The 20,405-nt window shown below is 36.4% G+C and overlaps 1 protein-coding gene across 19 annotated transcripts in view; it reads left to right on the plus strand.

The window, feature by feature from the left end:
- Positions 1-20,405, plus strand: part of EIF4G3 (eukaryotic translation initiation factor 4 gamma 3) — a 382,044-nt gene that overhangs the window by 178,942 nt on the left and 182,697 nt on the right. For 8 of the 19 annotated variants that reach the window (XM_033227962.1, XM_033227974.1, XM_033227957.1 and 5 more), the window contains 3 exons: positions 6,625-6,720; positions 8,120-8,233; positions 11,767-11,799. In XM_033227962.1, coding sequence (XP_033083853.1) covers positions 6,625-6,720; positions 8,120-8,233; positions 11,767-11,799 — 243 coding nt within the window. The remainder of the gene's footprint in view (positions 1-6,624; positions 6,721-8,119; positions 8,234-11,766; positions 11,800-20,405) is intronic. The other 11 variants (XR_004441055.1, XM_033227969.1, XM_033227975.1 and 8 more) reach the window with 3 other exon arrangements.

Genomic DNA, 20,405 nt, shown 5'->3' on the forward strand with positions numbered 1-20,405 from the left:
AAGCCAGGAATTCAAGACCAGACTGGGCAACATTGGCAAGACCCTATCTCCACGAAAAATTCAAAAATTAGGCATTGTGTTATGTGCCTGTAGTCTTAGCACTTGGAGGCTGAGGCAGGAAGATTGCTTGAGCCCAGGAGGCTGAGGCTGCAGTGAGCTGTGTTGGTAGCACTGTACTTTAGTCTAGGTGACAGAACGAGACCCTGTCTCCAAAGATAAAAGAAGAAAAATGAATAGACACACTTATATACGCGAAAAGAGAAAGAAGTTTATAAAGAGAAATTTTAAAGCAGAATTAAGAACTTGTATGAATTAATAGGAATAGCCTATTTTTAAAACTTGTTAGTATAGCTATGTAGTCTTATTCACATTTTAAGTCTTTACCAGCTCTAAGATGATATAGATTTCCGTCTAGCCCCTTTACAATTTCAAATTTTTCATTCCAGCATTGTAATCAATCTAGAATTTCTTTTGGTATAATGAGTTGAGGATGGTTAACCATCTTTATTCTAAATGATTATTTAGTTTTCTCAACACAATTTATTAATTTTGGTATTTTTCTACTAATTTGAAATGTTTCTAATACCTTCTGCATATATGTGGGTTTATTTCAACATTCTCTGTATTACTCATTCCATATCATTAAATGTTCTTCTGTATCTTTTTTAATGACTGCAAAGGATTATACACTGTGGCTGAGTAAGTGCTTCTTACATCTGTATTTCTTTATTGATTTAATAATAAACTTCTTAAAGATTAAAATAAGTATCCTGGGCACAGTGGCTCACGCCTATGATCCCAGCATTTTGGGAGGCTGAGCCAGGTGGATCACCTGAGGTCAGGAGTTTGGGACCAGCCTGACCAACATGGTGAAACCCCGTCTCTACTAAAAATACAAAAAAATAGCCAGGCGTGGTATGCGCCTGTAATCCCAGCTAATCGGGAGGCACAGGTAGGAGAATTGCTTGGACCCAGGAGGGGGAGGTTGCAGTGAGCTGAGATACGCCATTGCACTCCAGCCTGGGTGACAGAGTGAGACTCCATCTCAAAGAAAAAAAAAAAGATTAAAATAAGTGAAACAATCATCTATCTTAGGCCTTATTTACGCACATAGCCTACAGCACAGTGTTTTCTTTGTGCTAGATTTCTGCTAATGCTGTTGATTTAATTTTTATTATCAAAAATTATTTAGAACTCTATAAAACAGCAGACTTCCTACTGGATATTCTGGTTTGCTTTGTTTTTTGTTCGTTTGTTCGAGACAGGTTCTCACTCTGTCGCCCAGGGTGAAGTACAGTGGCACAATTACAGCTCACTGCAGCCTCAACCTCCTGTTGTCAAGCGATCCTCTGACCTTGGCCTCCCAAAGTGGGATTACAGGCATGAGCCACTGCACCCAGCTTGCGTGGCATGTTTGTATTTCATGCAGGAGAAGCTGGAGGACAGAGGTTTTCTTTATTAAATTTTTATTGTAAAATAATCCTACTGATCATTGGACAGTAAAAACATAATACAGAAGTATATAAAATAAAACCTATAAGTTGTATCCTGTATACTCTTTATAACTGTCTCTGAAGTAGTCAATTTAAAATTTGCTACATATTTCTCTAAGACGTTTATCTTCGTTGGTTGATATATGTACTATGTGCATATGTTTAGTTTTTAAAGTTAAGACAGAATCTTTTTATACTTAAAAATTCTACAATTTGCTTTTGTCACTTGATATTATTATGGACATCTTTCCATGGTGTATGTTGACTTGATTCATTTTAAAGATTATTCTATATTCTCTCAGTGACTAAGTACATAATCTCACCTTTTTTATGTATAGACATTTAGAATATTTCCGGTTTTTTTGTTTTTGAGTATTTTTTTTTTTTTTTGAGTATTTTTTTTTCTTTTAGGGAGGGCCCATTGTGAATATATTCACAGAGTGAGTTCCCTGAAGTGGAATCATAGAATCAAAAGGATAAGCATATTTAAAATGTGCTCGGTATTACCTTATAGATTTTTTTTTTTTTTTTTTTGAGATGAAGTTTTGCTTTTGTCATCTAGGTTGGATTGCAGTGGTATGATCTTGTTTCACTGCAACCTCTGCCTCCTGAGTTCAAGCGATTGTCCTGTCTCAGCCTCCCAAGTAGCTGGGATTACAGGTGCCCACCACCATACCCAGCTAATTTTTGTATTTTTAGTAGAGACAGTTTCACCATGTTGGCCAGGCTAGTCTTGAGCTCCTGACCTCAGGTGATCTGCCTGTCTCTACCTCCCAAAGTGCTGGGATTACAGGCGTGAGCCACTGCACCTGGCCCTTTATAGCTCTTTGAAAAGTTGGCAGCTTAGTTTTTTAGTCAGATTTATGTTTGTTCACATACAGCATGTACAATACTGAGTTTAATCTTTATGGCAGAATTTAGTTTAGGTGATGGCAGAATCTTAAAACGAGAAATGGCATGTCATCTCTGACTTTATATAAAGTACTTATAATAGTACCTGAAACCTAGTAAAAGCGAAATAAATGTTTTATGTTATAATTATTTTTGTTAGCTTAAGTCCATTGTACTATATTGTGAAAATAGGAAATGTAGATTTATTTTTTCGCATGTCTGTGGTTTGACAACCATCACGTCTGGAGTCTTGTTATACTTGATATGCAGTGTTAGTTTGTTTTGTCTTATAATGAATTCACCATTTCTACCTGTGGTTGACTGTCCAAATCACTGCTTTTAATATCATTAGGGATTTAAGGGTTATATAAGGACTGTTGTAATTGGCTTTTCTTCAGTAACATTATTAATTTACATCATTTGCTGGGTTTGCTGTCACTATTGCGTTCTTATCTCCCCCAATATAAAAAGTATTAAAAAAGGTTTATTGAAACATAAAATTAATAATGGAAATGAGAACAGATATCTCTAACTCATCAACTTGGACAGTATACTGGATTGCAGTGTAAATTCTGTGTGTTCACCCGTATGTCCTTGGAGAAGTAAATCTTTGTGATGACTTTGAAATTATTTGAAAAGGGAAAGTACAAACAGAAGCTCTGATTATTATTGAAATGATTATTCATTGATCTGTCTCTAGTTTTCTATGCATTTGATGTGAAACATGGTCAAAGTATGTTCCCACTGAAACTTTTGCATTATTTTTCAACAAAGCATGGTAGTAAATTAAGGAAATTATTCTAGAATAAATCATTAAATGAAGAGAAGAGATAAAAGAGTAGAGGCATCTTTTACAGTTGCACTGCTCACAGCAATGATAGGTAACAAGTCATACCATTCCTAAGAAATTTCTAAAGGCATCCACAGAGAATGGAAAAATGCTCTGAATGATCATTGAATGATCTATTGGCAAAATTTCTTTGTCATGTGCCACTGTTAAGCATTCCGTATTGCTGGTGGTATAATGGCATACATTGTGACAGAACAATAACTTCTGTATGTGGCTGCATTAGAGATTGTGCTTTCCATTTGATGAAGCTACTTGTGTACAGAGTCTGAATTAGCTCTTGGCATATGTACAAAGTAAATATGAAAAGAAGTACTTGATTATTATTTTTTAAATCTTTTTAGAGTAGAAAGCCTAAGACATAAGAAAATAATTTTTTGTTTTTTTAGTAATCATTTTCAGAGCAAGGATATAATCTGGAAAAAGGGGTATTGGGAACATTGTTGACAGAGCCCCAGCCATATGTGTGATCAGGAAGGGTGTTCTTTCTGAACAAAAGAACTTTATCTTTGACTGCCAATTCACATATTGCATTTTCATTTGGCTCTATGTTGCCTTATTTGGCTTGAGTGTTGAAAATATTGTTAAAATTTTGACTGAAGTCAAATAAGGTTGTCATGTATATTTTTAGCATGTTCAATGAAATACTATGGATTCCCTTTCTATTTCAATAGTACAGCAACTATGAGAGAACAAAGTGTTCCTCTAATTGTTTGAAGTATAGAAAGAGGTAACATTTCTTTATGTTTTTGTAAGTGATATTTTTCAATGTTATATTTAATATCTTGACATTTAGAAACTCCTGCTTCAGAATACCACCAAATTAAATTAGTGTCAAAATATATCCTAAGATCAAAGAGCCTCATTACTGAGAAATGACCTTATGAATACTTAATTTTTTTAATTTAATGAAGAATGAAATTGGTGCTCTCTTTTAAAACGATATCCAAATTCTCTAATAGAAGTTGAAGAAATAGTTTCCCTATCTCAGTGGAGCCAGAGTTAATAAGAAATTCATTCCTCATGTTTTTTTAAGTTAAAATAGTCAAACTTTCAGCCTTTCAGATTTTGAATGTGATACATACACATAAACGTTGTGTCTGAAACAGTGCTGTAAATAATCGTTGATAAGAAAACTTTGAATAAGTTTTAGGTAGTGTTTGACCCATTTATTAATTATTTGATAGACATGAGATACTTCACTGCCATATTTTTAGGTTAGTGGCTAGATTTAGTAGAACTAGAGTAGGAAAGGAAATCAATCTGATGTTGAACCTTAGTGTCAGCTACAGAGATGGCTATATTAAGGTTACCATGTTGAAAGATTGCCATATAGCCTATGTGTCTAATATGAAGCCATTAATTTTGTTTTGTATGACTCATAAAGAAAAAGAAAAAGAAATTTTGTTTTGTTTTGTTATTTGGAAGGTATGATGAATCCTGTCAAATATTTCCTTTAAAATTGATGATCCGGCTAAACATTAAATGGTCAACAGATGCTAATACTTTCCAGATATATTATTTACTTTGTTTTCTTAGATAAGATACTTCAATTTTTCAGTCCTTGGTTTCCTCATTCATAGATGTGGGATAGTGGTAAATAAAGGTGCTTTGGGAATATTTTACTTTATCTCATTTAATCTTCACAAACTACCTTGAGAGGTACGTGTGTTGTTCCTGTTTACATTCATGGGAAAGATAAATGAGTTGCCCAAACTAACAATGGTATTCAGTAGCAATTGTTAGGATTTCAGTCCAAGTCTTGTGGGTATATGTCCATTGTTCTTGGTGGCATTTCATTTTAAATACGTTACAAGCATTTTTTAAAAAACATATTGAATAGCACACAGTTTAATAGTAACAATTGGCATGGATTTGCAATGAAAAGCTTATGTTTTTATTTTCAGAAAATATATGATAAATTAGCTGTGTATATTACATTATCACTTATTCTAAGGTTTTGTATAAGGTTCTTATTGGTTATTGATTTTTATGGGATCATTTAAAAGGATTAAGGTATGTAAGTCTTGGCAAGATTACAGCAATATGTAACAGTTAACTGTGTGGACTGCTAATTGTGGCTCTGAGATGTCTTCTTCAAGGAAAGCACACCATAGCAAAAGCAAGTTTGATCATCCGTGTTTGATTTTGTTTGTGGTTTGGGCTATCCATTTCAGAACTAGATGAATTCACAGTAGGTCCTCTTTGCATTGATAATTTCAAATAATTGTACCTAGTGTTTCCTTCATCTTTTTGTGCTGCCACAATTGTGTATATGAATGTTCTGGTTGATGCTCTCAGGAGCGTCAGCAATGCTGAATAGAGAGGTAACCACCAGATTCTTACTAGGCCATGCTTTCCTTCTAACCATGATGATGAGGCATGATAAGGCAATTTACATTGGCAAATTTGAAATCATTGATGATCAGAGAGCAGGGAAAAATTGTTGTGAACCTCACAGGCAGGTTAAACAAGTGTGGAGTGGTCAGCCTGAGATATGATGTGCAACTCAAAGATCTAGAAAAAAATGGCAGAATAATCCGCTCTTATCCTGTCTGTTTTGTTTCATTGCACTGACAACCTTACCTGGCATCAGGAACCTTGAAGAGGCAAGGTGAAACACACAGGAGGGAAAGTTTTGGGATGCTTTTTCTAGCAACATAATACATACTTGTAAATAAAATGCCTTAATGCACAAAAAAAGAAAAATAATTACACCTAGATTTTGGGTTGGTGATGTCCTTTTATCAGGAGATTTATGGTAACTTAAACACTGTTGCACTAGCTGGTAAGGAAGCTCTTGCCTGTAGTTCCAGCTACTGAAGTCCAGGATGAGGCGAGAGGATCTCTTGAGCCCTGGAGTTTGAGACCAGCCTGGGCAAATACCAAGACTCCATCTCTTAAAAAAAATTAAAAAGTTGTTCGGGCACTTTGGGAAGCCAAGGCAGGAGTATTGCTTGAGGCCTGGAGTTTGAGCCCAGCTTTGGCAACAAAGTGAGACCCTGTCTCTGCAGGAAAAAAAAAAAAAAGAAAGAAAGAAAGAAAAAAATTAGTCCAGCACAGTGCTGTGTGCCTGTAGTCCCAGCTACTCCAGAGGCTGAGGTGGGAGGATCCACCTAAAACCATGAGTTTGAGGCAGCACCAAGCCATGATTGCGCCATTGCACTGTAGCCCAGGTGACAGAGCGTCACTCCAGTTCATTAATTTAAAAAAAAAAAGGAACTGCACTTGATTTTGAGTTACTGGATATTGTGATAAAGTTAAGTTGTTAAAAAGTAGAACTGTAAACCACATTAATAACCACTTCTATAAACTTTTATAAAACACCTTGGACTTGAATTGCCATGCCATCTTTTTAAAAAATATTATGTTGTTCTTGCCATTCTTTGACAGACGCCTTATCCCTCTGGACAGAATGCAGGTCCAACCACGCTGGTATACCCTCAAGCCCCTCAGACAATGAATTCACAACCTCAAACCCGTTCTCCGGTAAGTAAGCAGAAGCTTACAGCAAATTACATGCTCTACCTATGTTTGTGTGTGTAGTGGCTTGGGTTTCTTTGCCAAATATTTTTACTGGATTTTGGAAGTTTCTTCCAAAGATGATTTATTATTACGACTACTACTATTATTTGTTAGCTTTGCATTTTCAGACCTTACCTATAGCAATAATTAAATTTATTGAGAAAAAGAAGAGGTGGAGCTTTTAGCCCCCTACCCCCTTTTAATACTTTTCTATAGCATGATATTTAAGTCTGGTTGCATTCAAGTTTACTTTATTTCAGCTTATAATTTTTGTTAGTTGTACTGTTCAAAATTCAGGTAAGAGTAAAGTACAATGATTTTAGGAGTAAATTGAATTTCACTAATTAAATTCTCAAATCCCAGTGGTTTGGGGAAGCAGGACTTTTCAATCAGTGTTATTAGATCTGTTCTCACCATTTGACGGTGTGGGTATGTGCATGACATATACCAGTGAGTGTATTCATTTATTCAAATGGTAAATAAATTGTGATACAAATGTAAATGTTATCATCCTCTTTTTTCATCCTTTACGTGAATTGCAGTAAGTACTGCCAAGACTGAGAATTTACACAAGGTTCATCCTTTGTTTCACAAAAGTATACAGTGGCCTCAGCTCTCCATTCCTTAGAACATCGTTTCCTGCCCTGCATGATTAACTTTGGCTAGAAGGTGCTTCTGTAACATCTCACATTGTGTATCTCACATCCCTCTTTGTACCTCAGCTCTGTGTATTCTTCAGAATACAGGGATTTCTTTTTGTTCTCTGCCCCTGCTTTTTTGCCTGAAGTGCAGGAATACCTCATTGTATTAGCTCCTGTTCATTTCGTTTTATGCATGAATTTATAATTGTTTACATGTACCAAAGACTTACCCAAAGAACTAGGAGAGCATAGTCTGCACCAAAATGTAATCTCTTTCTTATCCTTTTTCTATTTTCCTTTTCCCTGTTGCCCTGTTCTCCAGCAGCTGTTCTTAGATCCTGGTTCTCCCCAGTGGGTGGAGGAACCATTCTAAAGAGGTGGGACTTTGGTCCTAGTTGCCTGTTTGCTTGTCTCTTTTTTTGCCGAAATGGTCAATAAGATGTCTGATACAGGTTTTGTTATGAGAGTGGTTCAGGGATGTGTACACTTTACTACTTGGGTCTGAGATCTCACCAGATGAATTTAGATAGGCCCTGGTTCTAATAATTAAACATGGAACATTATGGTAAGCTCCTATTGCAAAGAATTCTTTGGCCCTCTTTCTCTATGCCCCCACCCCTCTTTTCTGATTATCAAAAAAGAAAATGAATTAAATTTACATGGTTAGAACTGGCGCAGAACCTGACTGAAGAGCTGCATCTCTAAACCAGTTTTTTTGACAGCCCAGCAGAACAGTGCCAATACATTGCACAGACAACTGGAAGAGGAGGAAGGTTTTGGAACAGACTCCCGTTTACAGGTCCTTGGCTGGAAGAGGCTGGATAAAATACTGCATTGTAAGCAATATAACAAACTGTACTTCTTGCAGGCAGTGGTGCCTCTGGCACTTAATATTTTTGACCACATCCATTTATTGGCTGATGAACAGAAATGCATTGATTGCTTCCTCTCTGAAAGTTCAACCTAGCATGGCAGTTTCTGCCAGGCATAGTGGGGAAAAGAATAACAAATTGGGTGGGTGTTCTCTATTGGGAATTAGTCAGGAAGAATTTGGGGGTTTAGATTTTTCTTTATTTTAAACTTGAAGTGAGATATCCCTTTCAGATAAATTTGAATTTAAAAGATAAATATCAAGGCTTCTTTTTACTCCCTTTCAATTTTATAATTGAATATTAAGGAGGAAATTGTCTGTAGTTGTCAGCCATTTTTCTGTGGTCATAAACTCTTCAGATACTATTCTCTATACAGTTTTTGCCATCTGCTCTGCTAGTGACCATTACCCACCCCATTACTAAAAACCACACACATAACATTCCATTACATACCCTAAAACAAGTGCAAGACTAGCAGACTCCAGACTACTCTTGCTTCTTGTTTTAGGTTTGATTTTCTTTATTTTGTTATGGGTTTTTCGTTGTTGTTGCCGTTGTGGTTTTTTTTTTTTTTTTTTTTTTTTTTTGCTCTGGGAGGGTGAAGTTGGGGTCTGAAATTTGGCACGATTGCATTTTCTGTTTACATCCCAAGTTGTCATAGTCTAGTCTCATCCATCTCATAGCTGTCCCAACTAGTGAGGAGAGGTAAGCTGTTACATTAAGGAAGGGCCTCTTCCTGTGGCTTTGTAGAGCAGCTAAAGCTTACTCCATTCTATTTCTGCATTAATAGGCCATTGGCAATTGCACAGTTTTAGGCTTTTCTGTTCTTCCCTGGACAGCTGCCTTTGCAATCCAACTGGCTTCAAATGGCCTCCCTCCCTCCTTCAGGTTATCTTTGTGCCTGTCTTTCTACTTGATGCTTAGAATCTTAGTTAAATTCATAATATGGAAAGAAAATCTTTTTCAAAAGCAATAAAAACACTGATAAGCTATCTGTTCCATTTTCTCGTTTTATTGGAACTTTTAAACAGTGTTAGTTGTTGTTGTTGTTGTTGTTGTTGTTTTTAATAGCCTGTCTAAAGTAGTGAAGCTATTAAATACTTAATTTGGAGAGGGAGACAGTTTGGCTTTTGTAGTAACTCTAACCATTGGTTATTTTTATAATTTGTGGTATTGTGTCAAAATTATATCAGTGTTATGTTGGCCATGCTCAGTTACCAACTGTGCATAGAAGGGGTGAGTAAGTGGGTGGGTGGCATTAACATTGGATGCAAGTTCACAGAAGGCTGCTTTCCTTTATATCTACAGTCCTCACCGTCTTAAAGACCCTTCTTTAACAAAAAGGAAAGAAAAAAGAAAGAAAAATTTCTATTTTTAACATGAGCCAGCAGCGACTACAGTTTGTTCTGTTGCTTACAGCTACCCATAGGATTACGACTATTGTCATTTCAAATGAAAAACTCAATAGCCAATGGTGACTAGTGCAAAATAGACTAGGGTACTTTCCTAGGGCACTTTCTACTAACTTAAGTTGGGATTTTCTTTCTTGCTTTTGTTTTTATATATGTGTAATTTTATAAGATACTCTTCTTGTTCATAGGAAGTTCTCTTTTGACTGGAACATTCAAACTGTACAAAGTTTTAGCTTTTATTTTAGAGCCTTGAAAATGGGACATTTTCTGTGGAACAGTGATAAGACAGGTACTGCCATACTCAGGTTAATTTTGTAACATGGCCCCTCTCTTCCATTTTCTTCAAAAGTGTCAGGAAGAAATATTTCATACTCCACTCCTGACTTTCATACCACATGCCTGGTATTGCTTATTCTTGTCCATAGCAGAAGTATGATGTTTTCTTCTACTAATTGGAAAACTGAAAATATAAGACCTCAGTTTCTTTGAGGAGAAAATTTCCTGCAAGAACTGTAGCTGCCAGTTATCATCATTCTGAAAAGCTGTATTATATTGATTAGCCAAATATGATGGCTGACCTAACATAACCCAACCTTATAGGTCATTAATGTACTTTTCATTACTTGAACAACAGGTGACGTTTTAGCTTCTGAGGTGAATTCTTGACAGAGCTGTTTTCAGCTGTCTCCTACATTGTGGCCATGTGTTCTACTGTAATTTGTTGAAATGTTAAAATAGGAACTAATGGTAGTTGAAGAACTAATTCCAAATGTTTTGCAAGTCAGTATTGCACATAAGTTCAATGCTGAGCATGAGAGATTGTTTCTTAATCGTCAGTCTAATTCATCTGTAGTGTTAAGCTGACAGAAGGAAGTCTCTAGAGAGAAAATAAGACCGCTAAAGACATATATTTTAGCTCCTTAAATATATTAGATAAAAACCCTGTATATGGTTTACATTAAGCACTGCTTTCTAAATATTTTCTTTTACTATTGAAGAGGATGGTTAACATTACAATAGCTAATGTATTAGTATCCAGAATATGGCTCTACATAACCCAATATTTTTGTCTCTTCCTTTCAGTTAAAATGTATTCAAACCCAAATTTGGCCTAGTGAATTATTTGATCCTAGAGGTTTAGCAGTTAAAATTCACATAGGTGAAAAAACTTTTTCTTTTATTCTAAGTTAGTGGAAGGGTTGGAATATATATTAGCCACTTTCAAGTACTCAGTGATTTAGCTGAGGAATTACATTTCTTTGTGCTTTATTCTTAGATAACAATAGGTACATATACACAGTGCTTTGCTGTTGTCTATAGTAATTAAGAGATTTGACTTATTTACTCTTTTTCCTTCTCAAGTCTGTAAGAATACCACTTGGATTAATTGTGTTAGAGACTGATGTTCTTTACTAGCTGTTTGCCTTGACATGCCTGGTATTAAACTATACTAGTTAACTGCATTTAAACTTAAGTGTGTGTGTGTGTGTGTGTGTGTGTGTGTGTAAAGTCATAAAAAAATTTTTCTTCAACTCTAAGAAATTAAGATATTGAAACTTCCATTTCATGGATAAGATATCCCATTTAACTTAAGAAAATTTGCAATTAATCCTTTTACATTTTTTGCTTCCTGCTGGACTTTGTAATTATCTCCTGGTTAGGTCTTGTAATGTAAAAACTTTCTCATTTCCTCCAGCTGTATCAGTTACATACAGCATACTTGGTTTTCACGTTTGTCTTAATGTAACCACTTAATTTTTCAGACTTTCTTTTGCCTTATTTTAGGGTTGTTGTTTTTAAAAAAATAGTCCTATCAGAGAGTACCTTACATGCCTAACAGCATAGCCTGTTTCTCTCCCAGCTGATAAATGACAAACTATTCTGATAGTGGTGTTAACCTGTTGAATCTTAGTACCTGTCTGTCACTGTCCTGCAGCAAAGCTTTGACTGTTTTGTGTGTTGTTTTTTATTTCCCCGCTGTGGGTTTTTTTCTTTTGGCATATTGTGTGAAATTTTGGTTTTTGTTGTGGTGTTTCTGACTCTTTGTGCCTTTCCTTTTGTGTTTGTTTTCCCTCCTTTTCTCAGTTTGCAGCGGGGCCTCGACCTCCCCATCATCAGGTACTGTACCCTTGCCCCTTCACTATCACCCTTAACTAATAGGTGGGGGCTTTAGTAGCTGCTGACTCTTAGAATGCTGCCATCCCATAGAACTACTCAAATTACTCATTTCAAGAGTAGCTTTTATCTGATCTAATTCAACTTTCTTTGTCCTTCATTAATCTCACTGCATTTTGTTATTAACAAATCCGTTTGCCTCTGTTTATGCCACATTTAAAAAATGCTACAGTTTTTTTTTCTTGCCAAACAAAGATTGTTTTTAAATTTTACAATTTTGAAAAATTGAGATATTAAGTGTTTATAGATTTTGTGGATATTTGTAGTAAGTTAAATTTAACTGAATGAAGCAGGCAGCATTCTATGGGTTTTCTGTTAACATTCTGATATAACCTGTATTGATGTGTATAAAATAGCATTAGTATTTCTAAAACTACTTAAACTCAGTTACTAACTTAGATCTAGTAATAAATTGATTAAAAATAGTGTACATCCATTTGCTGGATAGAACTATTTTTATACTTAGGACACAGAGAAAATAGATACCTTAATTAATTTAAATAACTTTATCCTATTGGTTTTCTAAATGAAATAATTGTATAAATTAAAATTTCAAAAGTATGTATGTGAACACTGTCATTTAGTAGGAATCTATTTAGAGGTGGCAAGACAGAAGGACTTGCAGAGTTCTCCCTCCAACCCCCAATAGCTTTTTATGGGGTATTCTGAAACATTTTCTTCTGCTGAAAGAGCTTCGGTTTAGAGTCTGTTCATATTACAAGCTTTACTATTTAACCAGCTGGTTAGGCAAGTCTTTTTCTGCATCTTTTTTTCCTCATATGTAAAATGGAGATAAATAACTTCTGCCATAGAAATAGTGTAAGCATTTGACACAAAACAAGCAGTCAGTAAGTGGTAGCTGTCTTTAATATGATTGTTATGGAACAAAGTATGGTTGGATAAAATAAATATTACCAGTATTTGCCTGTGTTATCATATTTAGAATTCTTATTACTGAGTTAGTGGATATTGTTTAGTTGAAGGCTTCCATTGTCTTGAGTGATTTAATACCTGACTCTATTTCTCAAAATGTAGTCCATCCAATCTGGAGACTGTAAAGGCAAAGCAAATCTGAGTTATTAAAGGTACTTTGCAGGAGGATGGCTATATGAGGTGGATGGCTATTGTTTGGGTTTCATAATGAAATAAAACCTTGGGGTATTTTTTTTTTTTTAATTCAGAGATAGTATTGTAAAGTATTAATACTTTAAGATGGACTTTACCATCAGCTAGACGTAGGTTTGATTCTTCCATGTTATAACCGAGGGTTCTTGGATAAATCATTTAGTGCTCTCCACCTTAGTTTTCTCACCTATAAAATGGAGACAGTAATACCATGTTGAAACTATTATGGGCTGGGCACAGTGGCTCACACCTGTAATCCCAGCACTTTGGGAGGCCGAGGTGGGTGGCTCACGAGGTCAGGAGATCGAGACCATCGTCGCTAACACGTTGAAACCCCATCTCCACTAAAAATACGAAAAATTAGCCGGTCATGGTGGTGAGCGCCTGTAGTCCCAGCTACTCAGGAGGCTGAGGCGGGAGAATGGCATGAACCCAGGAGGTGGAGCTTGCAGTGAGCTGAGACCTCACCACTGCACTCTAGCCTGGGTGACACTGTGAGCCTCCGTCTCAAAAAAAAGAAACTATTATGAAAAGTAAATGAGATAATGAAAATAAAATGATTAGCAGGGTGTTTGGCACATAGTAACTAGGACATATGATTACTATTATGACTACTAATAATTAAAATACTAGTTTCTTGTGTAAAACAGTGTTTATAATTTTATTTAAAAATTTAGTCCAGGGCCATAGAGTCGTGGCTTAAATTTTAATCCAGGGACAAGGCAAATACTCCTAAAAGAGAGAGACGTTGGGGATCTTTGCTCAAGAAGCAGAGTGAAAAGAAACTATTTATTTGTGAAATAACTGCAAAGGAATTAGGGTGAAAATGTTTTCTGAGCTGCTTTATGTAAGGCACTTGTTAATTTCTTTGTTCACATGCTTGTGTTTTTCAAACCTTGGTTTATTTTCATAAGTCATTTCAGATAGCTTAAGGTAAACTATAAGTAGAAGGAATTAACATTACCATTGGCCACAGTTATTTTGTTGGATTTTCTACTCTGTAGATTGATGGAATGATAAGTGAATTTTGAAACAAAAACAATGTTGCTTAATAGGCCAGGTGTGGTTGCTCACGCCTGTAATCCCAACACCTTTGGGGGCCGAGGTGGGTGAATCACTTGAGGTCAGGAGTTCAAGACCAGCCTGGCCAACATGGTGAAACCCTGTCTGTACTAAAAATGCAAAAATTAGCCGGGCATGGTGGCAGGCACCTGTAATCCCAGCTATTTGGGAGGCTGATACAGGAGATCACTTGAACCTGGGAGGCAGAGGTTGCAGTGAGCCAAGATCATACCTGCACTCCAGCCTGGGTGACAGAGCGAGACTCCATCTCAAAACAAAAAAACAAACAAAAAAGATCCAGATTACTAAATAGCCTGGGCATTTCTTATTTAAGACTAGTAACTTTTTTAAAGAATGTTGATAAAAAAATTTAGGTTCTTAATGAAAATAGCACAAATTTTAAGGTTGTGTTTCTGCCACTTGTGTTCGATAATAGTGGTTCTAAAATTAGGATACTGTATTTAAGCGTTTGTAATGAGCTTTGGGAAATTCTGTTTTTTAAGAAAACTTTTTTATGAGCTTTAAGGTTATGTGGTACATTTTGTCTTTCTTTAATTCCAGCAGTTGGGGAAAATGTTCAGAAATCTCTGTGAGAAAAGATTGATTTCAGCCCACATTTTCATGTGCAGTATGACTCAGTAAAGAGTTAGCAGATTAGTCGTTTAGCTGTATGATAATGCTCATGAATTTATGGCTAGTTTTGATTATTTTAAAAATAGAAATATAGGCTGGATGCAGTATTTGATGCCTGCAAATCCCAGCACTTTGGGAGGCTGAGGCAGGTGGATCACTTGAGCCCGGGAGTTAGAGATCAGCCTCAGCAACATGGTGAAACCTCATCTCTACAAAACAAATATATAAATACAGAAATTAGTTGGGCGTGGTGGTGCATGCCTGTAGTCCCAGCTACTCTGGGAGGCTGAGGTAGGAGAATCATCTGAGCCCACGTGGTCAAGGTTGCAGTGAGGTGTGATTGTGCCACTGTACTCTAGCCTGGGTGAAAGAGTGAGACCTTGTCTCAAAAGAAAAAAAAATAGTATAAATGTTTATTATATTATTTATTTATTTATTACCAAGAAAAATAATTATTGTTTAACCATAGTTCTTGGAGGTGAGTTCCTAAGATGCAGCATAAACCCAGAGGAATGATTTTTAATTCAGAAAATTCAGGTAGCTGGCACTTTTTTCTTTGTTATCCTTTTTTTCTTGAACACCAGTTAAATTCTTTTCATCATATCACAGAGAATTGAATAAGGATGTCTGTACCCTTGCCTCAGGCAGCAACCGTAATTACCTTGAATAGAGGAGGAGAAAGACATGGGGTTGAAGTGGCATAGCTGAGCAGAGCTAACTGAACCGGCATTATGTAGGGTGTAGCATCCACAGGAGATGTGGGGTCAGTTTGGTTTGTTTCACTACGGAATAGGTATTGGCATTTGGGTGGGATAACCAGTTATCAAAACTGCCCTATATAATACAATTAATTTAGTATCCTTTGGGCTCTAAATGCCGGTAGAATTTCCCTAGTGACAATTAGAAAACAAAGCAAAACAAAACAAAAACACCACTGTACATTTCCATGGAAGTGACAGCATTTCCCATTTGAGAATTGCTTACTGAATCTGTATTTCACAGTATCTTTTCTTCAGATCTAAAGTCAGGTAGCACCTAAACCCTGAAAGATTTACAGAGGAGTTGCTCATAATGCAAAACAAGACATAGAGACTTGCATAATGAAATGCAAGCTATTGGAGGAAACAAATATTGAGTGGTATACAGAGAATATGCTTTTAAAGGGAAAGCCCTCATGTCCTGGGATATTTTGGATTTGACATGCTTAAGACTTAAAGTGGAATTGAAGGCACAAATGGTTTTTTCATCTGTGGTAGTTTGCTTTGGCCATTGAATAGATTTCTTTTTTGTCCTTTATTGCATTATTCATCAGTGGCTACCTTTCTGATCATTTTACATGCTTTCATGCTTTGATCTCAATTTATTTTTTGAAGGAATTTGTTGTTGGATGATGTTTTTAATGATTGTTGTTTCTAAACTCCAGTAGCAAATATAATAACTTTTTGTTGATGCTTAGTAAAAATTGCAAAGTATGTTCTATAGCTGTTGCAAAAAACTATATAATTATTTAGGTAGGCTTTTTGGAATTAATTGCTTGTGAAAAGAAAACGTCACCCAGTTTAGTAATCTAGAATTTAAATATTTTTTCTGTGTAAGATAGAGTTAACCTGAATTCAAGTAAACAAAAAATAACAAGATTTTAAATGGTAAACATTTTCTTTGTTCTTAATGGAATCAAGAAACTGCTTTGAGTGTATTTCTTGGAACTTCTTTTATTTAGAAGGTCCTGTAACTCCATTTGGAGGGCTAGAGCTCTTTTTGAGTCCACACAAATCAAATGCGCCATGCTGCAGTTAGGATTATTTCAGCCCTATCACCTTCCTGATATTACTATTAGTTTTTGTCTTTTGTGGAGATTCTTCAGATTATTGAGGATGTGCTATTCTTTTGGCATTTTATAACCTGAAGAGCTTTTAGAATTACAGTTTTCTTCAAAGATAAAATGAGAAATGCTAAGTCATTTTATATGCAAAACACTCTTGGCTTTAGAAATATGTCAACTATTTTTGTACTGATGCTTGAAAATCCCAAGGTAATTAGAAACTGAAAGAACAGAAAGTACACACAGAATTATAGCAAGTCACTTGGTATAATTTGGATTCTGGCTTGTGGTGTTTACTTTATGTATTTGGTCATTAAAATCTGTGTAGTTCTGGTTTAAAGTTACTTATGTTCCTGTCCTTATTTTACTTTTGGGTTTCACAATAGAGATTAAGTGTTGGTTATATACTATGACTAAGTAGTCTTTCCATTATGGGAAAGATCAGGGAAATGGTATTTTAAAGTGTTCATAGGACAAAACACTGTAGTTTTTGATATATGATTTTAGTTCACATACTTTTCACAAACGCTGAAAAATATGCTGTATTCAAAGCAGTAGGATTTAGCATAAACAAATAATGAGCTTCATAAAACCAGCATATGCTAGCAGCAGCAGCAAGAGGAGGAGTATGTGCCATCAAGAAATGTCTTACTTGGTGGCAAGCATTGAAATTGTGCATGTTTTCCTGTTGTGGTTTGGTTCTTTTTGTGAAAAAATAAACTTTTGAAAAGAACAGCTGATTTATGTAGATTTCTTTTTTGTTATGATCCCTAAAGGTTTCTTTACTGAAAGTTTGTGGTGTTATATTCCTAGACCAGATATATTTGTTTTACTATAGGCCATTTATGAGGTTTGGAAAGTAAAATAAATGAAGGCTTGGGCTTGCCTCTGGGACCAGACCTGACGCAACAGAATTAAATTAATATGAATAACAAACCATCTCAAACATCTATACAACCGTAAACCTCTTAAATTATGATCTTATGAACTATTTGTTTTTTGGAGCTTGATACAAGTGAGTGATGGGTGGCTTTATATGGTATCTCATTCACAAGGAGTTGTATAGTAGCAGCATAAATAGTGAAGAAAATATATGTTGGGAGTCAGTAAAACTGGGATTCAGTTTCAGCTTCACTGCAAATTATCTTTGGGCGTCAGGTTTCTCATCTGCAAAATGGGTAAAATATGCTCATAAAGGATATAAGATTGAGATGATTTATAATAACTGCAGGTATTTCCTATGGGGGTTGTGAGGATAAAGTACCTGCCTATCACAGTGTCTGAAATGTAGTAAGTCCTTGGTAAGTGTCAGTTTCCTTTAGCAGTGAGACTGCCTGTCTTTCCCCCTTTTCCCCAGCTATTTTTTAGCATGAATGAAGTATTTTATTATGATGCTCGTTTCCAAGACTCTCCCTTATGATCTGATAGAACACCTCCTGTTCCTGACATAAACCTCTAGGGTAGCACTGTGTAATAGAGTTTCTATGATGATGAAAATGTTCTGTACTTGTGCTTTTCACTGCTATAGCTGTACTAGCTATACATGGCTATTGAGCACTTTAAATGTGGCTAATGCAGCTAAATAACTGAATTTTTTTTTTTTTTTTTTTTGGAGACAGAGTCTCACTCTGTCACCTAGGCTGGAGTGCAGTGACACGATCTCAGCTCTCTGCAACCTCCACCTCCCAGGTTCAAGTGATTTTTGTGCCTTGGCAACCTGAGTAGCTGGAACTACAGGTGTGAGCTACCATGCCCTACTAATTTTTGTATTTTTTGTAGAGTCAGGATTTTGCCATGTTGGCCAGGCTGGTCTTGAGCTCCTGACCTCAAGCGATCCACCCACCTTAGCCTCCCAAAGTGCTGGGATTAAAGGCGTGAGCCACCGTGCTTGACCCGGAACTGAATTTTTAATATAAGTAGTCAAGTATGACTTGTGGCTACTGTATTGAACAACTCAGCTCTAGGGCTTACATATCCCGATTCTTAGTGAAACCTAAATTATATAATATTGAACACATGCAGAGAAATATAGAAAAAATTTGGAATGGAATAATCTCTGTTATAAATTATCATGGATCAACAGATTATCAAATTGACACCTGAGTCATATTCCATTATGTGGACTCTTTAAAGCTTGTCCCTTTATAACTTGCCAGCAAATCATAGCACTGTTCTTCAAGAGTACTTTAGACTTTTAAAAGATACTCACCAAGGAAATTCCTAATTGCAGATGTTAGTTTTTAATCTTCTAGTAGGCTGAACTGTATACTGCATAACACTAGAGATTTCAGAAGCATATTTTGTATTGCTTTGCAAGTTAGTAAATATAGGCATGCCTCGGAGATATTGCAGACTTGTTTTCAGACCACAACAATTAAGCAAATAACTGCAATAAAGTAAGTCACGTAAATTTTTTGGTTTCCCAGCGTATGTATGTTATGTTTCCACTATGCTGTAGTCTGCTAACTGAACAGTAGAATTATGTATAAGAAAATAATGTACATATAGTAATTAAATACTTTCTCTTTTTTTGAGACGGAATCTTGCTCAGTCGCCCAGGCTGGTGTACAATGGTGCGATCTCAGCTCATTGCAGCCTCTGCCTCCTGGGTTTAAGCAATTCTGCCTCAGCCTCTCAAGTAGCTGGGATTACAGGCCCGTGCCGCTACGCTGGCTAATTTTTGTATTTCTGGTAGAGACGGGGTTTCACCATGTTGGCCAGGCTGATCTTGAACTCCTGACCTCATGATCCGCCCACCTTGGCCTCCTAAAGTGCTAGGATTACAGATGTGTGCCACCGCACCCGGCCGGTAATTAAATACTTTCTGGCTAAAAAATGCTAATGATTATCTGAGTCTTCAGTGAGTTGTAATCTTTTTGCTGGTGAAGCATCTTCAGTGTAGGTGGGTGCTTACTGATCAGGGTAGTGGTTGCTGAGGATTCAGGTGGCTGTGGCAATTTCTTGATATAAGACAAAGTTTGCCACATTGATGGACTCTTTTTTTTTTTTTTTTTTTTAATTTATTTGTTTTTGAGATGGAGTTTTGCTGTGTCACCCAGGCTGGAGTGCAGTGGCATAATCTCTGCTCACTGCAACCTCCACCTCCTGGGTTCAAGTGATTGTCCTGCATCAGCCCCCTGAGTAGCTGGGACTATAGGCACATGCCACCATATCCGGCTAATTTTTTGTGTTTTTAGTAGAGCTGAGGTTTCACCCTATTGGCCAGACTGCTCTCAAACTCCTGACCTCAAGTAATCCGCCCATGTTGGCCTCCCAAAGTGCTGGGATTACAGGCGTAAGCTACTGCACCCAGCCAATGGACTCTTATTTTCATGAAAGATTTCTCTGCAGCATGTGATGCTGTTTAACAGCATTTTACGCAGAGTAGAACTTATTTTATCATTGGAGTCAATCTCAAACTCTGCTGCTGCTTTATCAACTAGATTTATGTAATATTCTAAATCTTTTATTGTCCTTTCAACAATGTTCACAGCTCCTTACCAGGAGTAGATTCCATCTCAGGAAATCACTTTTTTTTTGCTCCTCCATATGAAACCAGTCCTCATTTGTTCAAGTTTTATCATGAGATTGTCATGATGAAGTCAGTCACGTCTTCAAGCTCTGCTTTTTTTTTTCTTTCTTTTTTTTTTTTTGAGGTGGAGTTTCACTCTCATTGTCCAGGCTGCGGTGCAGTGGCACCTTCTCGGCTCACTGCAACCTCCACCTCCCAGGTTCAAGTGATTCTCCTGGCTCATCCTCCCAAGTAGCTGGGATTACAGGCATTCGCCACCATGCCCAGCTAATTTTTTGCATTTTTAGTAGAGATGGGGTTTCACCATATTGGGCAGGCTGGTCTCGAACTCCTGACCTCAGGTGATCCACCTGCCTCGACTTCCCAAAGTGTTGG

The sequence above is a fragment of the Trachypithecus francoisi genome, unplaced genomic scaffold (genome assembly GCF_009764315.1).
Source record: "Trachypithecus francoisi isolate TF-2019V2 unplaced genomic scaffold, Tfra_2.0 Lachesis_group12, whole genome shotgun sequence".
Classification (NCBI taxonomy): domain Eukaryota; kingdom Metazoa; phylum Chordata; class Mammalia; order Primates; family Cercopithecidae; genus Trachypithecus; species Trachypithecus francoisi.